Source organism: Rhinolophus hipposideros (assembly GCF_964194185.1).
Source record: "Rhinolophus hipposideros genome assembly, chromosome: 12".
In the NCBI taxonomy this organism is placed as follows: Eukaryota; Metazoa; Chordata; class Mammalia; order Chiroptera; family Rhinolophidae; genus Rhinolophus; species Rhinolophus hipposideros.
The window spans coordinates 43,467,536-43,490,710 of NC_138058.1; the positions used below are offsets into that span (position 1 = coordinate 43,467,536).

The following is a 23,175-nucleotide window of genomic DNA, read 5'->3' on the forward strand; positions in this document are numbered from 1 at the left end:
AAGCAAAAATTATAACTTCATCTGATGGGATTTTTAATGTATGTAAATGAAATGCGTATGATAGCTACAACATGAAGGGAGAACATTAAAAGGACGGTGTAGTGATAAGGTTTCTACATTCCTCTTGAAATTATAAAATATTAATTCTAAGTAGATTCTGAAATTTTAAGTGTGTATGTTTTAATCCTTAGAGCAGCCACTTAATAATTTATATACAGATATGGTTAAATATAATTTGAAAAAATTTCAAATAATCCAAAAGAAGGAAGGAAAGGGAGAACAGAGAAATAATAAATAGAGGTGACAAACAGAAATCAAATTAGAAAATGGAACTAAATCTAAACATAATAATAACCATTGTGCAAATGATTTAAACACATCAATTAAAATAAAGGCAGTCAACTATATACTAAAAGAAATCTGTTTTAAATATAATGTTATAAGAAGGTTGAAAATAAAAGTATGAAAATAGATATATCATGCAAACATTAATCAAAAGAAAGCTGGAGCGGCTACATTAATATTAGGCTTCAGAGAAAAAAATAATAAATGTCAGAGCAAAGAAAACAACCAGAAATAAAGAGACATCACATAATGAGAAGGGTCAAGAAGACAACAATTTTAAATGTGTATGCATATTTAACAACATTGCCTAAAAATACATGAAGCAAAAACTGATACATACAACTTAAATGAGAAATGATCAAAACTACAACTATATTTGGAGGCTTCAACATTCGTCTCTCAGTAATCAAAAGAACAAGTAGGTAGATCAGTAAGGATATAGAAGAATGAATAACATCATCAGCCAAGTGGATCTGATTGGCATTTCCCAACTCATTTAATCAGGCCAGCATTACTCTGATATCAAAACTAGATAGAGATAGTGCAACAGAAGAAAACTGTGCACTAATATTCCTCATGAACACAGATTTTAAAATATCTTTGATAACATACTAGCAAATCAAATCCAGCAACATATAATAAGAATTATACATAATAACCAAGTGATGTTTAGCCCAAGAATGTAAAACTGCTTTCATATTTGAAAATCAAACAATGCAATCCACAGACTGTAATTAAGGGACTAAAGAAGAAAAACAAGATTACATTAATTAATGTAGAAAAATAATTTGAAAAATAACCCAGTATCCATAAAACACTCAGCACATTTAGAACAGAAGGAAACTTCCTAACTTGATAAAGAGCATCAACAAAAATATCATACCTAATCATGAAAGATGGAAACCTTTCCTCCTGTGATCAGAAACAAAGCAAGAATGTCCACTCTCATCACTCCCCTGCAACATAGTACTAGAAGCCTACCCAATGCAATATGGCCAGAAAGATAAACAAAAGGCATTCAGATTGGAAAAGAAGAAATAAGATTGTTCCTATTAATAGATAACATGATTGTCTATGTAGAAGATCCATGCAATCTCAAAAAAACTACAAAGTCTTAGAACTAATAAGTGAGGTTAGTAAAGTTGAAGGCTGCAAATAAGTCATTTTTACTTCTAAATTAACAATGAACGACAAGAAAACAAAAATAAACTTGAATACCACTTACAATTGCTCAAAAAAAAATGAAATGCTTAGGTAACACTTATTAGGCAATATTTTATGATAAGTATTTATATAAGATCTATATCCTGAAAGTTACAAAATTCTGATGAAGTAAATTCCCAGTCAAGATAGTGGAGTAGGTAAATGCAGCGCTTATCTCCTCTCATGACCACATCGAAATCACACTACAGAACAACTATCATCGAGAATAACCTGAAGCCTAGATGAACCGAAGCTCTACATCTAATGACATACAGAAGAAGTCACCTCAAGACTGGTAGCCATCCTCTCACTGACATGCAGAGATGCAGCATGGGCTGGTTCCACATCCCTGTGTAACCATTAAAAAATGGGAGGGATATCTCAGCTGCGGAGATCCTCCCCAGGGAAGCAAGGGGTCCCATCTCCATACCAGGCTATCCAGCGTAGGTTTCCAGTGCCAGAGAGAGAAGTCCCCATAACTTCTGGCTGTGAAAAACAGTGGAGATTGTAGCTGAGTGAGAGGAGGGTGGATGGAGTCCCAGGCATTACACTTAAAGGGCTCATGCACAGACTTACTTGCTGATGGTCTCACTTGCTCTGAGCTCCAGTGCTGGGACAGTAGCTTGAAAGGACCCAGAGACATATGGGGAGAAAATGAGCTGTCTACCTTCAGGGAGAGGGCTGGAGGGGTACCTTTCTCCTAGATGGAGGATCTGGTGGAAACCATTGTTGCTTTGTTGAGCCCTCCTGCCTCTCAGCATGCAGATGCAGACAGGTACCATATCTGAGTCTCCATCAACCTACTTAACACCATTTGTTCACCTGGCCCTGGTGATTCTCTGAGACCCTGACCCACTCAACTTCAGGGCACACCCAAACTACTTCTAGTGGTTTCTTCATACAAACAGCCTGTCTTGGTTCATGCTGCAGACATTCCTAAAATCTCTCAAAGGTTCACAAAACCCAAACAAGCAGCATCTGGCTTCGGTGTGTCCTGTACCTCTGCCTGAGTAGCTCTAAACCTGGCCCTAGCAACAGCCTGCCTCGGGTCACGGCTTGGACTCTTGAGGCACCTCCAAGTCTAATGCAGGCAGCAGCCATCTGTGGATAGCTTTGTGGCTCATTCCAGTGGCCCTGGGCAGGCCACAGGCTGGGACTGAACTTGGCGTGCAGCAGGGCACCACCCAGGAGGCCCCAAGGCCGGCATGCCTGGAGGCCAGCTTCAGACCAAGCCAGAGCATCACCTGGCCACTTCCAAGGACTACACCCCCCAAAGGACAGACTGGAAGTCACCAGAGCCCTGCTAAAGTGAATTCAACACTATACGGTGTGTCCTCCACTATATTCACGGCAATTCCTCACAGCCAATCAGCCCAAGGATCAATCCGTCTCACTGACACGCAAACAACAACCAAGGCTCAACTATAACAAGGAAGACACACATAACTCACACAAGGGACACACCTGGAGCATCTGGCTCTGGTGACCAGGGAGACTGTGCCACTGGGCTTCACAGGACACCTACCACATTAGGCCATTCTATGAAGGCTAGGAGGCATAGCAGACCTACCTAATACATTGAAACAAACACAGGGTGGCAGCCAAAATGGGGAGACAAAAAAAAAGTCCCAAATAAGAGAACAGAACAAAGTTTCAGAAAAAGAACTAAATAAAATGGAGACAAACAATCTACCAGTTGCAGAGTTCAAATGTTGATGAAAGAAATCAAATAAAGCCTAAATAAAGGATGAGATATATGTTGCTGTGTTCATAATTGGAAAACGTAATATAGTTAAGATGTCAATTCTCCGCAAATTGGTCTATACGTTAACACAATTCCAATCAAAATCCTAGCAGGATATTTTATAGATACAGATTAGAGCTCATTCTAAAATTTAGATAGAAAGGCAAAGAAATTAAAATAGCCAAAATAATTTTGAAAACGAACAAAGTCAGAGAATTCACAGTACTCAGTTTCAAGACTTACTTGAAAAACAAACAAAAAAACTTACAGTAATGAAGAAAACATGGCATTGACAAAGAGACACACACAAAGATTAATGAAACAGAATTAAAAGGTCCAGAAACAGACCCACACAATTATGGCTAATTGATTTTTTATAAAAATGCCAAGGTAACTCAATGGAAAAGGATAGTCTTTTTAAACAAATAGTGTTGGAGCATATGCCAAAAAAAAAAAAAAAAAAAACCTTGACCTAAACCTCGTACCCAAACCCAAAATGTATCATAAATCTAAATGTACAACACGAAACTATAAAATTCTTAGAAGAAAAATTGGAGCAAATCTCTATGACTTGGAGTTAGGCAGAGATTTTAGACATGACATTAAAAGTACTATCCATAAAAGAAACAATTGATAAACTGGAATTTATCAAAATTAAAATCTTTTGCTCTGTATAAGATACTGTTAAAAGAAAGAAAGACAAACTACAGATTGGGAGAAAAATATTTGTGAATCTAAGAAAGGACAAATCCAGAATATATATGTTTAAAAAAAAATCTGTCAGAACTCAATAGAAAGAAAACAACAACAAAAAGTCAGGGTAAAGACTTAAACAGACATTTCAACATAGAAAGTATAAGAATGACAAAGGCCATGAAGAAATACTCAACATCAGTAGCCTTTAAGAAAATAATTAAAATCTCAATGTAATGAAAGTGTACACTGATTACAACAGCTACAAACATCAACAAAACAAAACCAATACTACTAAGTGCTGAGAAGGATCCAGGGCATCTGGAACTCTCAGATAAAGTTAGTGAGAGTGCAAAATGGTAAAGCTGCCTGAACACAATTTGGCTGTTTCTTATAGGTAAATCTACATTTACCATATAAGTTAACTCCTATAATTTATCCTAGAAAAACGAAAACACATATTCATACAAAAACCTGCACATCACAGTTTATAGTAGCCCTATTCATAATCACCCCCAAACGGAAATATTCCAAATGTCCTTCAATGGGTGAAAGGGTAAACAAGCTGTAGTATCTCCATACAATGAAATACTACTCATCAACAAAAAGGAAAACAGGAACAAGCTACTGACCTACACAACCAAATAGATGAATTTGAAATGAACTGTACTGACTGAAAAAAGCCAGTCTTAAAAGGTTATGTGTTATATGATACCATTTACATAACGTTTTGGAAAGGCAATACTATAGCAACAGAACACAGATCAGTGGTTACCAGGACTTAAAAGTGGGTTGGGAGTGGGGGTGGAGTCAGTGAGACTTCAAAGAAGCAGCCCAGGGAATTTTATGATGATGACACTGTTCCGTGTCCTAATTGTTGTGGCAGGGGTTACATGAATCTATACATCTGTTAAACTCATGGAATTGTGCACACATCCTCAATTTTACTGTATGTTGGTTTAAAAAGCACACTATCAGATCAGTACATTGAGAACTAAAAGTGAAATCACATGGTAAATAGCTTTAAACAATGGCTGCACATAGTAGGTCCTCAATAAGTGTTAGTTCATTTCCCCCAGGCTTTCTTCCTTTTGCCAAGGCTAAGTCCTACCCAGTGATCAGTGTCCCTCCTACCGTGTTTCCCTGAAAATAAGACCTAGCTGGACAATCAGCTCTAATGCCTCTTTTGGAACAATAATGAATATAAGACCTGGTATTATTTTACTATAATAGAAGATCGGGTATAACATAACATAACATAACATAACATAACATAACATAACATAACATAATATAACATAACAACATAATAAATATAATATAATATAATTAATATAATATAATATAATAAATATAATACCAGGTCTTACATTCTTATTTGCTCCAAAAGATGCATTAGAGCTGATTGGCCGGCTAAGTCTTATTTTCGGGGAATCAGGGTAGCTAGAATCTGTGTGTTCTGCACAATTCAGAATTGGAAAAGCCTGGTGGAGACTGTAGATCATCTGCATCCCACCAACGGTGACTCAGCTCCTCGCCACCACATTTTAGTCTAAAATTATTATGGTTTAACAGAAACATGTATTGCTTGCATCAATAGGTTTTCGAAATAGGAAATGTCAAAAGTCAAGATACAGATTTCATTCTCAGAATGACATGAAATATATCCCCATGTTCTGGAAATCGGAGACATGGCCCTCTGTTAAACACAAGGTATCAGTACTATTACATCATTGTTGCACAGCTATTGCTTTGTCACACACAGATACTCTAGATATTATCATTTATAACTTAGAGCATTTTTTAATGAAGTAAAGAGTACTTGTGTTTCTATTGACCATTGCTATTTATTTCTACCAATTAATATTATAGACAAATATTGCTTTGGTTCTAATATAATATGTGAACTATTTATTCAGGATCTGCTCTGTGCTAGCAGTTAGTATCTAGAGAAGCGTAACGTACGCTTAATATTATTTTATGTTCTTCTGATGCAAAGCAGAGGTATTTATCTTGATTTCTGGTAACATCTCTGGCCCTTATAAGAAAGAAACAATGCTAAATAACGCTTTCTTCTCAGTCACGCAGAGGAAATTAAAATTTTTCAGGGAATCTTTCCTTCTGTCAAAATACATATTACTCTTAAGGTTTAGGTATAGATACCATCAGGTTATTGCCTTAAAGATTAAATAAGTCATTCAAAATCCCATAATAAACAACATGTTTTTTTTATCTTAGGAGTGAATTTGGACACAGAGTTACATTCTTAGCACCATCTCATTCTCTTTTGCTCTGAATCTATTTTAAACTGTTTTATGCATTTGTTCTTGTCTCTAACAGAGTTCATTTGAACATTCGACATTTGCATTTTACACAGTCAGTAAAAGATAATTATTCAACGCATATGCTTTCTGATTAAATGTGTGAAACTTCTAAATAGAAAACGGAAATTAGTTTTAAGTACATTATGAAAGACTTAAATTTATCTTTGGTTCATGGAGCTGTGATCAGCTTTTCTTATGGTGTTCCTGTGGTTTCATTTTCAATGACTGTCATGGTCAGCCCGAGTCCATAGATTCTAGAAGGAAGTTTATCCCTGGTTAATCCTCTGATAGCTGAGCAGAACTAGCTCCAAACTGACCTTTATGTGGCAGCCGCCTTTCATTATGAGCTAAATGTTATCAATAAAAATTGCAGTTAAATCAGGTTGACATTAACTGAGGGGACCAAAAGAATGGCTTTACGGGCATAATGTCTTTGCCATTTTATCAGACGCCGTCTGAGACCCTGGGGAGTCATTAACGTGGAGTTCTGTTTATTTACTGTGACAGAGGAAGAGGAAGGGTAGCCCTGAAGTCTATTCAGACTAGGACCTAGAATCTAGAGTAACAAAAACCCAATTCTGAATTAATTTAATAAGACTGGCCCTCAAAGGACTTTTTGGTTAAATCTCTCCTTTCATTTCTTGAGGCATCTTTGTGTTTTCCCCAAATTCCCAGTATAGTCTCAAAGGACTGCTGTCCTGGCTTTGAATTAATTTACCTGGTACTGCTTTTTAAAGACACAGCTAAGCTCCAGACCTATTTTGCTTTCATTCACCCCACTAGCCCCTATTAAAACCTTACCAGCCCTGGATCCCATTCTCTTATCCCTCTTAGAGTATGGGCTTTGGGGACCAGACTTGAGTTTGAAAACCATACCTGCCGCTTACTAGCTGTGTCCTTGATCAAGTTACTAAACCACTCGTAAGTCAATGCCCTCATCTATAAGTGGACATAAGTATAGTTACTTATTTCCTAAGGTGGTTTGGAGGATTATATTAGATAATGCAAATGAGATTTGTAACATAGTGACTGACACACCCAGCACTAACTACGACCATTGTCTTCTCTGTACTATATCTGTACTTTAATGATTAGGTTACATATATATCTCTAACAATAGAATTAAAATTGGTAGAGCAGGAAATGTTTGTTACCATTGTTTTCCCAGAGCCTCAGATAATCTGTGTCATGTAGTAGGTGATCAATAAAAAATTTGTAAATGAATAACTGTACAGGGCAAGTCTCTCCCTCCCTCCTTCTCTCTCTCTCTCTTTCCCTCTTTCCCTGCCTCCTCCTTTCTACACTTATCAATCTAGCTACCTAGCCATGTATGTAAATTTAAAAGAATGTTTCTTCTTCATCACCGTTGATTTACACATGACTGACCCTCCTTTCATTCCCAGTAATTTGTCCCATGCCTATACCTGCTTTTTTTTCAAATCTTTTCTCATTCCTTATTTCCCTGGTGAGAATATAAGTTAATTAGGGCAGACATTTTGTCTTTTAACCATTATGTCATCAGGACCTAGAACAATGCCAGGCAAATAAATAGAAACACAGTAAACAGTTGTGAAAAGAACAAATGGACATTCTCTGACTCTGACTCTCAATATATGTCTTTGGTCCTTCACCTTGGACTCACCATCCTGGCTCGCTGTTCTCATTTCTATTTAATGCTCTCCTTTTCAACTATGACATTCACTACTCTTATTCACTGCACTATATACCTTCTGAGGTAGAGTTCTCTCCACCCTGACCAGCTCCCAATACCCAAAACTTAAGCTCCATTGACCAGAGAAGGAAGTCTCAAAGGAAATGTGCACATTTCATATTTCTTTGTTATTCTAATGAATCACAGTAATGTGTTAATTTAGGGTTTCTACCCCTCCTAAATCATAAGGAACTGCTTAGATTATGCCCCAACCATATGCTGAGGGAAGAAAGATTTGGAATAGGATAGGAACACCTTTGTAGAAACCTTTTCCTTCATACCCACATATAGTTGCCACTCTCTAGTTACTGATCAGACAGCTTGCTACTGGTTCTTTGGGCCATCCCTCTAAAGCAGGTGCCCACAATCTTCACTATGCATGGGATTTAGCTTTTAAGATAAAGATACTTGATCCCACTCCCACGGGGGTGAGGCTCAGGCATTTATAGAACGTAAAAACTCCCCCAGATAACTCTAATATGCATCCAGAGCTGTGAACCCCTGAGAACTGGGTTATGTAAGGTTCAAGCCCTTTCAGACTAGCTTTTCAGGTACCAGAAATCTCAAAATCAAAGTCTTAAAGTACAAGACGGAAGAACAGACCGGCAAGGAATCTAACCAACCAATACCTACCTTATGCCATGTCTAAGGCATCAGCCATCACTCAACTTTAGCCAATTGTAATTATGTAGGAATGTAGTGCAGTGTTGCTATATCTTTGAAGTCTTCAAGAAAAGACATAAATCTATAATTATAGACAAACTTTCACAATTTGAAGAGCTGGCAACCGATTCAAATTTCTTTAAAATACTGTGTGGGCTGAACAAAACTTATTTTGAGCCGGATTCCATTCAGGAGCCCATAATTTGCAATTTTTACTTTGTACCAACTGCTCCCCCCTATACTAAGAAATCTTTTCTATATTCTTTACCAAGTCTGCCTTAAATTCTTAGAAAGCTAGATTCCTTTTCCATCATTCATGTATGTGCAAGGTATTGTTTTGAACAAAACTGATTGATATACTTGGAATAGTTTTGAAGGGCCCCAAATTTTTGTGATTTTGAGTATGAGATGCTCAAAACATCAAACTTAGAGCGCCTGCCAATATAAACATCATCCCCAATCTATTAATACTAACACATATTAATACCTGAAATATGCAGCAAAGCACGGAGTAGGCCCTTTGGAATACAGACAAGTGGCACAGTTCCTGCTCTATGAAACCATTCCACATACTTAGAGAAATAGAGCATAGACCTATGGAATTTGAGTACCTATACAACACAAGCCATTTATAATTAACAGTGAGGGCTTGACTGGTTTGCATTTATACACAGGAAGTAGAACATTTCACTGAAAAAGAAGTGGAGGCAGATTGTGGAGTGCCTCAAATGGATGACAAAGGAATTAAGATTTCTGAAGTCAATGGTGAGCAACTGATGGGGTTTTGTGTGGTTTTAAATTTTGTTGGCTTTTTTCTTTGGTTTTAGCTTACTTTAGAGCAGGAGAGTGTCTGAGCAAGCAGTGTTAGGTGAGAGCACTCTGGTCATGGTAGATGTCAAGACAGACTGGACAGGAGAGACCAAAGGAGGACTTCTTATTAGGTCACAGCCACAGCTGCAGGCATGAGGGAATAGGGGTCTGGCCTGGGTGGTGGCAGGGAGATGGGAAGGAAAGCACAGGCTCGAGTGATTTAACCTTGACTAGAGAAAAGGGAGGACCAGCTATTATTCAGTAATCCCCTAGGATGGGTTCCATTCTGTTTTGAACATTTACCATAAAATGATCTGTTTTGCTTTAAACAGACTAGGACTGAAATGAGAGAGCAAGTGAAGAGGATTCTACTATGTCCCCACATTGTAAAATATATCTTATAGGTCCTTAAGAGACCATCTGGTTCAATCCTCTCACTTCATAGATGGGGCGTGACTTTTCCCAGCCACTTACATACCTTGTAGCAGAGCCAGAATAGAGCCCAGATTTCTAATTTTTTACCCTAGTGATCTTTCCTCTTCATTATGTTGCTTTTTCATGCTGAGCTTTCACATAAATGGGTTATAAATCAGGTATCAGATTTAGGTAAGAATATGGACATGAACAGGTAATAAAATGAAAGTGAACAGGTGATAAAATGTGGTGTAGAAAGTAATTCCATAATCACTCAATGCAAACAAGGGAGGGGGCAGTCAAGAAAAAGATATCCACAACCTTGATGTAAAGGTTGAACAAAGGAGGACATAAAGTCAGCAGTGATATACAGTTAGCAGTGCCTACATTCCTTTGATCAGCCCAGCACAGATGGTGAGGTAAGGAGACATAAATGGAAATCACAGGAAAGCAGATTCAAAATAGCTATTAGAAAGCTCTGTTCATTGGAAGATGATAAAAGTGAAGGATCACCACTCTAGAAAGGTTGTTGAGGGGAAATCATGGAGACTCAGGACACAGTGAGGTGTCATTGGAGCTGGGCTTGGAGTGGCGCCTGCCTCATGAGTTTCCACCTTGTAAACATAAACTTTCCCTCCTAAACATAACATCCTAGCATTGGGAGTTGACACAATGGCTTGTGGCAGTGTCTACAGGAGACAGATTATCTGGACGTTTAGCTGAGCAGATGTTCTAATGGAAATTGAACTCTAGACAGTTAGATCTCCCCTCCTTTAGCCAGCCATTGTAAACAATCCCTATTGCTGAGCCCCTGACTTGCAAATGTTCCTTGGTAATCTTAAACTGTGCCGAAAGGTAAAGCCAGATTGCCCTCTCGGGCCTAAATTGCTCATTGACAACCCATGTAATAAGATCCAAACAGAAGAGGAAATAGGAATAGGAATGCTTTCCATGCCTTTCCATTCATTCTTCAGTTTAAGTTCACAATATGTTCTCTCTCAGATAAAGCATTATGAAGGATGACTTCGGGGGAAGGTTTTCACCAACTCAGAAATTATAATGTATTGATCAAGATGGATTCAGGAGGGTACAGCCAGAAAGTAACTTTATTTACTTCACTGCCAGACACAGCTACTCTGTTAACTATTTTTCCCCACCCCAGATGAAATTTGGAAACAGGCATAGCTGTTCCAGTCTCATAAATGTAATGAAAGTCCAGTGTCTATTACTTAAGATCTACTCTCATCCTATTTAAAACTTCCCTACTCCAATGCTTGGGCCTGCTTCAGACTTAGGAACCTACAAACTGATGAAGAAGGGAGAGTTTCTCTTCTCATTCTTATTCCACCTCCTCCCCCAGTTGCTGCTGTCTGTTGGCCTCACTTGTGCTGCGCCTATGAGGGAGAGAGATTATGGGAAAAAGAACTGTATCTAACATGGCTGGCCCAATGCCTTCTGGCTTTGGGACCCTCTAGGTATGGCTGCTATTGAAATGCTCATTCTTATTCTCAGGGGAGCTCCTCAAGATTCCTCACACTGAAGACCTCCACCTGTAGTTCCTGGAGAGCAGTTCTTCCTCCCACCGGCTGCTAGCAGCCCACTCCATACAGGCATTCTTGGGGTCAGCTCACTATACAAACAAGTCCATTTCCCTCAGAGGATGAGCAGTGCAGCTCCCTTCTGCTGGCTCCAGGTCTAGCACATGGGAAACCCACACCTTTGTCTATGGAACCACAGCTCTCTCCCAAAGCAGCTGGCCACTTCTGACATTTAGAGGTCACACTTGTCACGTTTCAGTCTCTATATCTCCCCAAACTACATAAATGCATGTCAATCCCTTTAATTTGTTCTCCTAACCCCCTCCCACATTTGGCTTAAGGTGAAGAACGCTATGGAAAAGGGATGCAAAAAACACTGACTCTTCTATCCCAAAAAATCCTCACGGGAGACTTTGCAACCTCCAATCTTGGCATCCGCTTACGCAGCCTGCAGGTGGGTGAAGGGCTAACGCTAAACAGGACTCATATTAGGTATGAAACACTTGCATCTATTTCACTGTTCTAAGCAGTTAAGACTCATGCAAAATGTGGAGAAGTTTTGTTTTTTGGTTTTTCTTTTTGTTGTTGTTCTTTGTTTGTTGTTGTTGTTGTTGTTTTTAATTTTAAAGTCAAATTATATATGGAAGTCACCTCTCCCTACCTTTATATCTCTTTCCTGTGATTCCCTGCCCCACTGGTTTCAAGACCTAAGTGTCACAACATGAGAAATGCAACCAATTAGATCTCCAAATGATTTTGATAGTGGGGTCATCATCTGCTGGGTCATGGTAAACAGTCAAATCAAATTATTTAAACTCTATTTTTTCTTTTTCTGGATAATTTGATTATCTAGTTCAATCTACCTCTTTGGATAGTTTGCCTACACACATTTTCCAGGAAGTCAATTAGGGTAAGAGTTTGACCAAACAACTGCGAAGCACAAAGACTCCTGACATTTTAAGGTCAGGAAGATGATCGACGTCTTCTTGGATATCCTTTGCCAAGCTGTTCTCACTTTAATTTTTAAACTTGTGTGAAATTCAAAGAACACAGAGCCCAGTGTCATTTACACTTGGGCCATCGTAAAAAGGCAGCTTTCTCAAGAAGAATATTGGCTGTTTTCCAGGCTGCTAGAAAGCTTTTTATGGGATCTTTTAAACCATTCTCCTTTCAGCCAAAAAGGGAAATTAAATGTGGCCAAAGGTGAATGGACTGCCCAAGATATGAATTGCTTCTAACAGAGACACAGTTCAAGGGATCCTAAAGCTTCCCAATTTCAGGAAAGAAAAAAGTAAATCCCACCCACCCCATTTATCATGGAAGAGACATTAAGTAACTTGCAATACAGTAAAGAAATTTTAGTTTCAGAGCCCACTTAATGAATTGTGCATTTTTACACATTCAGACACTTTATGCCACCTTACACAGTGGAATAAAGGTGCCATCTGACAAGAAGGGTATAATACTTTTAAATAGCTTGTTCTGTTTAAAAACAAACAAATAAATGATGCTCGGGATATGGCCTGGAGAGAATTACAATCTTGAAAAATTAACTGTGAAATATTTCAAGCATGAAGTATAGAGAATAATATAATAAATATCCATGAAACACAAGTCAGCTTTGTCAAATCATAACATTTGGTCATAATTGTTCAGATCTTTTTTTTTTTTTTAAATAGGAAATACATTAGATACAGTAGTTCACCACTCATTTTCCTCCTGTCACAGAGGTGAATGCTATGCTGATTTTGGTGTTGATCATTCTCAGAATTTTCCTTTTGATAAATATATATGCATCACTAAACATGTTTTCAAATGTAGGTTGTATTATTATTCAGGTATGGTGAGGCCAACAGATCAGAAGACAACTGCTATTGAAAAGACAGTTTGTTATACTCACAGATCCCAAGAGAAGGGGGCAGGCCCCACCATGAGGGGAACATGGGGAAGCACCAAAATCAGTCAGGAAGCAGAGGAAGTCACAGGAAAATGTGGCGAGAGTTTTTATCATGGCTTCCATGGGAAGAACGAGGAGAGGGTAAACAAGTTTAGGATTGGCTAATTGGAATAATTTCAGAGGACTCTGGGGTGTAGGGGCTGCTCTGAGGTGATTAGGGCAGAGGAAGTGTGGCCCAGAGTGTAAGGGCTCCATATAGTAAGTGGTTCGGTATATGGAGTCTGGATTGGTTGGTTTGCAGGTGAAAGGCAAACTCACAGGCCAGTTGTTTGCCATCTTGAGGAATTAGCCCTGGGAGGAGTAGCCCCACCAGAGTCACAAAGCCCCAAAATGTCAAAACATCAAAAGTGCAGAATAAAAAGACACAAGATGCTGCTTGATTTTGCATGTTGTTGACCTTTATAAAAATTCATGTACTGTACATATTGTACACATCTCACCAATCTTTTTTTTTTTTTGCTCAACATTATACTTCAGGGATTTATCCACATCGTCACATGCAGCTCTACTCAGTTCATTCCTTTTCATTGCTTTATAATTTGGCATTGTGTCAGTATACCGCAGTTTATTAATATTTATTCATTATCTTATTCTTCATAAGCTTTTGTGTCCAGTTTTTCTTTTTAACTATTACAAATGATGTTGTAGTGATTAATCTTTTACCTGCCTCCAGAAATACATGTAGCAGATAGACATGTTATAACTGGATCCAAGAGCATTTATAACTTCAACTTTAACACACATTTGCCAAATGGCTATTGAAAGTACTTGCAGCAAATTACTCTTCCATCATGAGTACAGAAAATGTCCTATTGTTCCACTGCCTCATCAGCACCAATATTAGGAAGTTTTAATATTTGCCAATAAGATGGCACGTAATGGTATCTAATTAATATTTAAATTTGCATTTTCCTGATTACTAGTGAATTTGAGCATCTTTTCATATGTTTATGGGCCACTTGCATTTTCTCTTATGTAAATTGTCTGTTCATATCTTTTGTCAATTTTTCTACTAGGTTGTATGTATTTTTTTTATTATTTTGTAAAGTTCTTTATATTCTGGATCTAACACTTTTTTAGTTGTATGTGTTGTAAATATCTTTCTCAAGTCTATATCTCATCTTCTCAATTAATGTATGTATCTTTGATTTACAGAAATTTTGTTTAATATAGTCAATTATATTGGAAATTTACTTTCCAATTTCAGGGTGCAGTTTTTGTGTCTTTTTAAGGAAAGAATATTGCATTTTATTTAAGTTCTAATATCTTGATTTTTTTCCATTGAGATCTTTAGTAAACCTGGAATTGAGATTTTAATATGGTAATAGGCAAAAGTTTTATGTTACCTTTTTCCACTAAGATAATCAATAGCAGCCCTTATTGATTAGTCTATATCTTCCTCTATTGATTTTTAATGCTACCTAGTCATTTGTCATTTCCTTTTTTGTTGTTTGTTTATCTATTTTTGTGTTCTTTATTCTCTTCCACTGGTCTTTTGTTTTGCTTTGTTTTGTTTTAAATTCAAGTTTGTTGGGGTGACAATTGTTAGCAAAGTTACACAGATTTCAGGTGTACAATTCTGTATCACATCATCTATATGGTCTGTTTTTTAAATCCCTGTCAATACCACAGCATTTTAATCACTATAACTTTACAAAAATCATATTGCCTCGCATGTAATTCCCCTAATCTTGTTTTACTTCTTCAAAATTGTTTTGGCTGTTCTTTGAAATTTACTCTCCCATACAAATATTCATCAGCTAATCAGTTTCCATACACACATATCAAAACAAACAAAAAATATTGTGCCTTAGGTGGATCTTGCATTTATGTATTAATGTTTATTAAAATGGATATCTCCACAGTATTGAGACTTCCCATTTATAATGTGCTGTTTCTGTTTGTTCAGGGTTATTAATATATTTTAATTAAATATCTATGTTCCATAAATCCCTTTTTTGTCTTAATGTCTTATACTGTATAAGTTTTGTGGCCATTGTAATTGATATACTTTAAAATATTAAAAGAATGCAAATTATTTTGCATAGCCAGCTACCTTACTAGATTTTTCTTATTAGTTCTAATATGATCTCTTAGATTATTTTAAGACTAAAGTATTTGTGTGTGTGTGTGTGTGTATAATCATACTATCTATAAATAATGACAGTTTTTTAACCAACAATCCTGATATATCTTTTTCTTCTCTTACTGTGTAGACTAGGCATCTCTCACAATATTGAATAGAAGGGGTAATAACAGACATCTTTGCCTCATTCCTAATTTTAAACGGAATGTGTTCAATATTTCAACACTGAATATGACATTTATTTTATTGTAGGGAGTGGTTGATAGATTAAATCCCTTATCGAATTAAGAACGTTCCTTCTTTTCTTTGTTTGTCAAAAGAGTTTTATCGTGAATGGCTTTTAGATTTTATCAAATATATTTTCTATGTCTATTAAGAAAATCATGTGAATTTTCTAATTCCTTAATATGAAAATTTTCCTTAATAGAATTTTCTAATATTTAGCCACCCTCGAATTCTAAGACAAACCCAAACTGGTAATGATGTATTATTTGTTTAGACTCTATGAGATACATACTGTCATTTATTATTTCAGATTTTTCCATTTACATTAATAAGTGAGATTTGACTGAATCTTTCCATTCTTTTATCGTACCCATCTGGTTTTGTTACTGATAATGGGTTGGAGAATGTTCCTTCTTTTGTTAGTCTCTGGAACAGTTTGAGATTTTCTATTACTTTAAAGAGGTAGAATTTACTTCCAAAATCATGTAAACCTGACCTTGATTTTTGGTGGATAGCTTTTAAACTACCAATTCAATTTATTAATGGTTATACATCTATTCATTTTTTTCTACATCTTCATGAGTCAGTTTTGGTAAGTATATTTACAGAAAATTATCCATATTGTCTGATTTTTCAAATCTAGTGTTATAAAATTGTTCTCAGGATTCTCTAAAATCTTTAAGACCTTTAGTTAAGTGCCACTTTTCAGGTCTCTCATTGTTTTATTCATGTCTTTTTTCTTGCTTCAAATGAACAGATTTTCTTTTTATTCTATTAATCTTTTCAAAGAATTAGCTTTTGATTTTGTTGATCTTCTTTACTGTTATTTTAAATCATTTCTACTCTATTATTTTCATCCTCTCTCTTTAGGTTTCTTCTCAAGGTACATTTAAATTTTGCAAAGTGTTTTAAAGTTAGTCTGTTAGACTCTTATTTACTTTATTTCTAAAATGAAAATTCCCCAAAAGTAGTGTTCCTTTTCCTTTCTCCTTTACCAATGTTCCTAATTTAAAGGAAATCTGCATACACATACACCATTTCTATTAATTAATTAGAGTTAGATCAATAAAGTCATAATGAATTTTCAGAAAGTTGCTGGTTAAAACAAACCTATGATAAAGTTTGCGACTTTAAGTGATAAACAGTTTTCTTCAATAAATATTCAAATAGTGTTACTTTTCTATAACAATAATGTTTAGTGCTGAAGTTATAAATTGAGTCCTTGAAACCACTGTAATAAATCTTTCAATATTATAAGAAAGCTCCTTACCCATCTTAGCAATAAACTTACGTAGAAACTTAACCTTATAAGTGTGAAATACCACATTAGTACAGATTGAATCTACGCTCTATATATCAAATTGTGAAGTTTAGCTGAGTGTTTATCTTCTCAGAACATCTCTATGAACAGGCCCTCATTTTACCAATGTTCCTTATTAAACTGCTCTTGAGTTTGCACCTTAACTTTTAGCCAGAAATGGAATAAAGAAATACTGGTTTTATAGTTTTCTCTCCCCAAGATTCTGTTGTTCTTTCACTAGTTTCCTGTGTTGGAAGCATAGCTCATTAATCTTCCATCTTTTTTGTTTCCTTCTCTGATATAATAATTTAAAACTACAGATTTATCTATGAGTACCAGTTTAGCTGCATCCCATAAGTTTCATGTTGTATTTTAATTCTAGTTCAATTCCAAATAATTCCTAATTATTATTACAATTTCTTCTTTGATTAATGATTTAAAAGGGTGTTTTTGTTTTGGTTTGGTTTAGGCTTTCCAATTGGGTGTACATGTGTTGGGGTGGAGGTGAGAGTTAATTATTTTTTTACAGCTGACTTCTAAGTAATTTAATTGCATTATTGTCAAAGTAAATGATTTGTTTGATACCACCTTTTCTGTAAAAAGTGGTTCTTGGCCAATATCTTTTTAGTATTCCTTGTTAAATAGGTGAGTTTTCTAATCATTATCAAAACCCATCTATTGAATAAGGAGCACTCATTTCTTTGTTCACCATTCCTTCTTGCTTTTTGTTCCTTCCTACTAATTTTTTTTATTCTATAAATGAATTATTTTGCTAAAACTTTATTGTTAATGGCTAATTTAGCTTGTCAAAATTTGTCTTTATTTTACTCTCACATTTGACTGATTATTTGGGGGTATAGTACTCCCAATTGGCAATTATTTTCTCTAATAATTTCGAAGATAGTTTTACAAAGTTTTTAAATTATTTTTTGTTTGAAGATATATGTCTTTTTCTCCCTGTTTACATTAAAAAAAAATTTTATGGCTCTACAGTTTTAACTAACAGGTATCTCGTCATGGATTTATTTTTGTTTCATGTCCTGGGACTTGTTGATATTTCTGAATCTGAGCATTTATGTCGTTCATTAATTATGGAAAATTTCCAAATCTTATTTAATTAAAGATTTTCTGTCCTCCGTTTTCTGTACCTTTCTTTCTAGCATGCATGAGAGAGACAGAGAGAGAGAGAGAGAGAGAGAGAGAGAGAGAGAGAGAGAGAGAGAGAGAGAGAGAGAATGCACAGATAGACAAATAGAAGTGGATCTTTTCATTCCATCTTCCATGTTTCATCTCATGCACTAGTTTGCCACCAAAACACAAATCCCTTGGCTACAAAGTCCAGAAAAACTGCCCCCACCTCTGATACTTTGGCTTCAGTTTACCGTCTTACAATACTGGTTTGCATTCACTGCTCAGGATTCCATCTGGTATTCAGTTGCTTTACTTTGTACCCCTGGGGATTTCTCATACATTCCTGCAAGCTCAGCTTTGCATTTAAAGCAATATCTGTGATATTTTATAGAAGATTTCTAAACCATTTTTAGTGGAAATATCTTCAAGTTATATAGTTTATAACATTTAAAGAAATGAAATTTAAGACTTTCAATCTTCAAAAAAGATTTAATTATGTCAATTTGAACTACGTAATGCAGGTATAGACATTGAAATTTTTTTTAAATATGCCTGTTACTAGTTAAAAAGGGCTACCTAGTTGACTTGTTATTAAACAGAAGAGCCAATTATCCAAGATGCCATTCTTCGTACAGCTCATTAATTAATATTTTACTTTAACATTTCAACTCCCTTGAAAATTTTCAACTAAGCAGTTTAATTTTATTATTTGCTTTTACTATAATTTGCTTTCATCATTTTTCTGTCATGTGATAAACAGGAACAAAAGAAACTTGTCTGTGTTAACTAAGGTATAGTTAAAGAAGTATGAACTAAACTTGACTGTTTGCAGATGGGCATTCTAGAAATTGATACTCTTCCAGATCTATTATGACAAATTGAAAATTAGATCACCTTCTATTTAAATGGTTTCACTGAGACCGTGCTTTTAGTATGACGAGATAGTTTTGAGACCCAGGCTCAAATTCACCCACTCCTTCCAATCTTCCATTTATATATTTATGTACTTTGGGATCTTTCTCATTTTAATCCTTGTGCAACATTTATAGTTATTACATCAACTGTACCCCAAAACTGTTTTCTGGTGATTCCAAGGTTCCTGGTTTTGCCTTCCGAGTATATAAATTCTTTCCAGAGCAAGAATAGTATGCAGGATTTTCTCTCATGACTTCTTACCATAGAGCTGGTGCACATGGCAGCCAAATTCAAACCAACTAACAAACAAATAAACAAACAAAAAACTGTTTGCCTGAATAACAACTTTATCTGAAACAAGAATTTCACTTACAGCAATAAATGATAGGAGACTGAAGCAATGAAGGTGTGTAAAACTCCCCAAGTCCTCAGTGTTAATTATTTAATTCCTGCTGACAGACTGCTTTGTGAAAGGAAGGATTAAAGTGGAAAGAAAGCCAAATTCCTATTAATAACTTACAAGTATAAAGCAAGAGAAAGCCAGAGGGAGAAAAGCCAGAGGAAGGAATAGTATTCCTGTTGTAGAAATCCTAAAAGGGTCACTTGGAATCTCACCCTCAAGCCCAGAACTCTCAGACTGTTCGATGGCCATTCATTTGGTCATTCAGGAAATGTTCCCAAGTACTTGTCATGTACCAGGCACTGTCTTAGGCATTTGTTATACAGCAGTAGACAAATCAGGCAATAATTTCTGTCCTCAAAGAGTTTGTATTCTGGTTATGGGTATGAGATAAATAAATACATGAATGTATAAATAGATGAATAAATAGATTGCATGACACATCAGAAGAGCTATAAAGAAAAAAATAATCAGGAAAGGGGGCCAACAGCCAAGTTGGGGAGATTGTCATTTTAAGTAGGGTGATTAAGGAAAGCATCATTGAGGAAGTGACATTTGAGCAAACAGTGGGCTGAAGGAGAAAGCCAGGAGGATATCTGCGAGAGGAATGTTCCAGACAGAGAAAATTGCAAATGCATAAATGTTAGGCAAGAAGGAAACTGGCATGTCCAAGAACTAGCAAAAGCATACATGACAAGACCAGAATAAGCAATGAGGACAGTTGTCAAAATTGAGGTTGGACCGTCTCTGGAAAGGGAAGGTAGGAAGATCCTGAAGCATCCCATAGGCCTTTGCACACACTCAGGGTTTTTCCCTGAGATGAGAAACCACTGGAAGGAATTTTGAGGCCAGTATGAGACAACTATTTCAAGTAGAAGAAAATGGCAAAATCTGAAGGCAGCTGAGTTTAAGAGAAGACCATTTTTTAGATGGGAAAACTTATGGCATTGTTGTATACTGACGGGCAGGACCCCCTAGAGAAGCAAAAATAGGTGAATGAAATGTATGAAAGAAAAGGGAAATCTTCAGAAGGTACCTTGACTAGAAGAGAGGGGGAGAGATCTGATGTGGACTGGAGGGGCTATTCTCAGCCATGTCCAGCATCCTGGTCACCATGGTAACAGAAGAGAAGGCAAGGTGTGGAAGCACAGGAACAGATGGACCGATGGCTGGGAGCATAAGGAAGTCGTTTTCTATCAGGTTCATTTTCTCTTTGAAATAGAAAGCAAGGTCAGCTAAGAATGACAAGAAGGGAAGAGGAACGGGGTTGGAGTAGAAAAAGAGAAAGGGCTTCACACAAGTCTACAGAAGGCAACACGGAATAGTGGTGACAAGCAAGGTTCATATCCCAGCTCTGCCATGAGCTGTGTAAGTATTTTCACCTCCCCAACCCTCAGTTACCTCCTTTGCACAATGGGGATGACAACGGTGCCAACATCACTGCTTTGTGGAAAGGAGAAAGAGAGGTCACGTGTAAAGGCAGTTGCAACCATTACTGAGTGGCAAGCCCTTAGTCTACACCTACTGCTAGCTGATGCAATACATCAGATACTCAACTGCTTGTCAGTGAATGGCCAGGTTGTGATATTTTATATTCACTCTCTTTTCAGGAGATTTGTCCTCACCAAGCTTCGCGTCATCCCAAAAGGAGCATTTTCGGAATTTGGAGACCTGGAGAAAATGTATGTACCTGACAATGCTGTGTGTGAATGTCTTAGAGTATGGGTAGTGGCCTCAGGTCACATCTAGCATGATGCCCTGTGCTTAGTTAGAAGCCGGACAACTTTTTGTACGTCCTCCCATTTTGCTTCCTCAACATATGCATAGTTCCTAAACAGTAATGTGGAATCTTTCAGAGTCTGGCCATTGAAATAAGCATAAGCAATCCAAGAATCCTTACTTTTTTTCTTGTATGAGATGTTGCTCCCAAAGTACCTGTGAATGAAATTTTTATAAACCAAAGCCTGTTTTCTCTGCTGACATCGATACTTTTTCGGGGAAACTTTTTATTATTTCTTACTAATTTATAATTGATAGCAGGGCCTAACATGGGTGCTTTAGAGCTTCTCTAAGAAATTCTGACAAGTGGTAACATAAACATTTGGATAAACATTTAAAAGTACTAGGAAAGTTTACGGCACTGAGGGAGATATCCTTTGAAAAGAGAAGACTCCTTAGTTAATGCAAACATTCACTTATTGGGCTAGTGTAATGTGGGGGTTGTCCCAAATAGGATTTTCTCAAAGTGGGATGCAGCAGGAAAAAGCAGAACAAATTCTCTTACATTTAAGGTAAGCCCCTCTCTTTTTAAAGGTTCTTGATCCCAAGACTTTAGAGCCAGGAAAATATATTCTTCGTCATAGTGGCAGTCACAATTCAGGGCTTAAATGCCAATAAATATGGCAACAAATACACAGATTACACAGAAGGGAATGAGAGCAGTCCCCCCAGGTTTCTTGTGTTTCTTTTTCTTGAAGCAATTTAATTTTTCCTCTTGGTTCTGTCACTCCCCACCCCCCTTTTAAGAAGAATATTTGCTGAGATCTGAGGAAGCGAGAAAGAAATCCACTGATGAAAGAAACACAAAGCAGACAGAGTGGCAATGTGTTTCAGCAGTTAAACCACCTGCTTAAAGGAGGGTGGGCTTAGAGTCCTGGGCTTGAGTGTTAGTTTTAATATAAATTTATGGTGTCGCCTCAATTAAATTACCTTTTCTCTCAGGACCTTGGTTTCCTCATCTGTGTGTTCAGAGAGGAGTTTTTAAAAGGGGAGAGGATTTATGTGATCTCTACTTTCTAAGTGCAAGCCTCCTCCAGCTGGATGAGCCCAGTTTAAGGCCTGCAGTCTTCAGGATGTGTTTACCTTCTGGAAGACTTTCAACACTCACAGAACTGGGAGATGAGGACACATGTGTGAGCAGAGCTCACCAAGGGAAACGGGAAAGCAATGGAGTTGGACAGCTTTGGCTGACCCCTCTTTGGGGGTTGAGCATCAGATCAGACCTTCCTGTGGGGATCTAAATGACTGAGCTGAGGTGACACAGCAATCCTCTCAAAGATGGGACAGCTGGCTCAGAAACTTCTCCACTTCTCAGACACAGCTTGTCCATTTCTACCTCATGTCTATTAATCAGCCGGCACTGACACAGTGAGATGCCAAAAATAAAATTAAAGTGATCTGATTTTTTTTCAACATTTTTTATGACCTAAACCTTCAAAAACATTCTCTCCCTAGAGGGCTTGGCACTGAATTGAACTCAGAACACACTGCACCCTTCAGTCTGTTTATCTTCATCCATTGTCTCACCTTCTATTCTTGGTCACTAATGAGTTCTCATCTCATTTGCAGATCTATTCCATGCATTTTTGTTCTTCCTACAGTTTTTAACCAGTTTCCTGAACTTAATAAATGTTGGCTTCCTCATCAATATCTCCCTCTCCACAAATCATAAAATCCCTTTCATTCACTCTCTATTTGTGGCCAAGTTTCAACCAGCCTTATTTAAAAGGGGAAAAAAAGCTTTCTGTATGAGTTCTGTCTTCCTTCCTCTCTCTTCCCATCACTACCACCCTTCCAAAAAAGCAGCCTATGTTCACTGCCTCCCTATCCTTTCAATCACTCTGTAAACTGCCCACATGCTATTTGTCCACAAATTCTCTAACAATATTAGTCTATTAAAGGTCCAACGATACCATAACTGCCAGACCTAATGATTT

The 23,175-nt window shown here is 36.9% G+C and overlaps 1 protein-coding gene across 2 annotated transcripts in view; it reads left to right on the forward strand.

Annotated features, from left to right (window-relative positions):
* The window catches only part of FSHR (follicle stimulating hormone receptor), a gene marked incomplete at both ends in the record, with an annotated part of 158,959 nt that overhangs the window by 48,460 nt on the left and 87,324 nt on the right, over positions 1-23,175 (forward strand). For both annotated transcript variants that reach the window (XM_081068832.1, XM_081068833.1), the window contains one exon: positions 21,070-21,141. In XM_081068832.1, the coding sequence (XP_080924958.1) occupies positions 21,070-21,141 (72 nt within the window). The remainder of the gene's footprint in view (positions 1-21,069; positions 21,142-23,175) is intronic.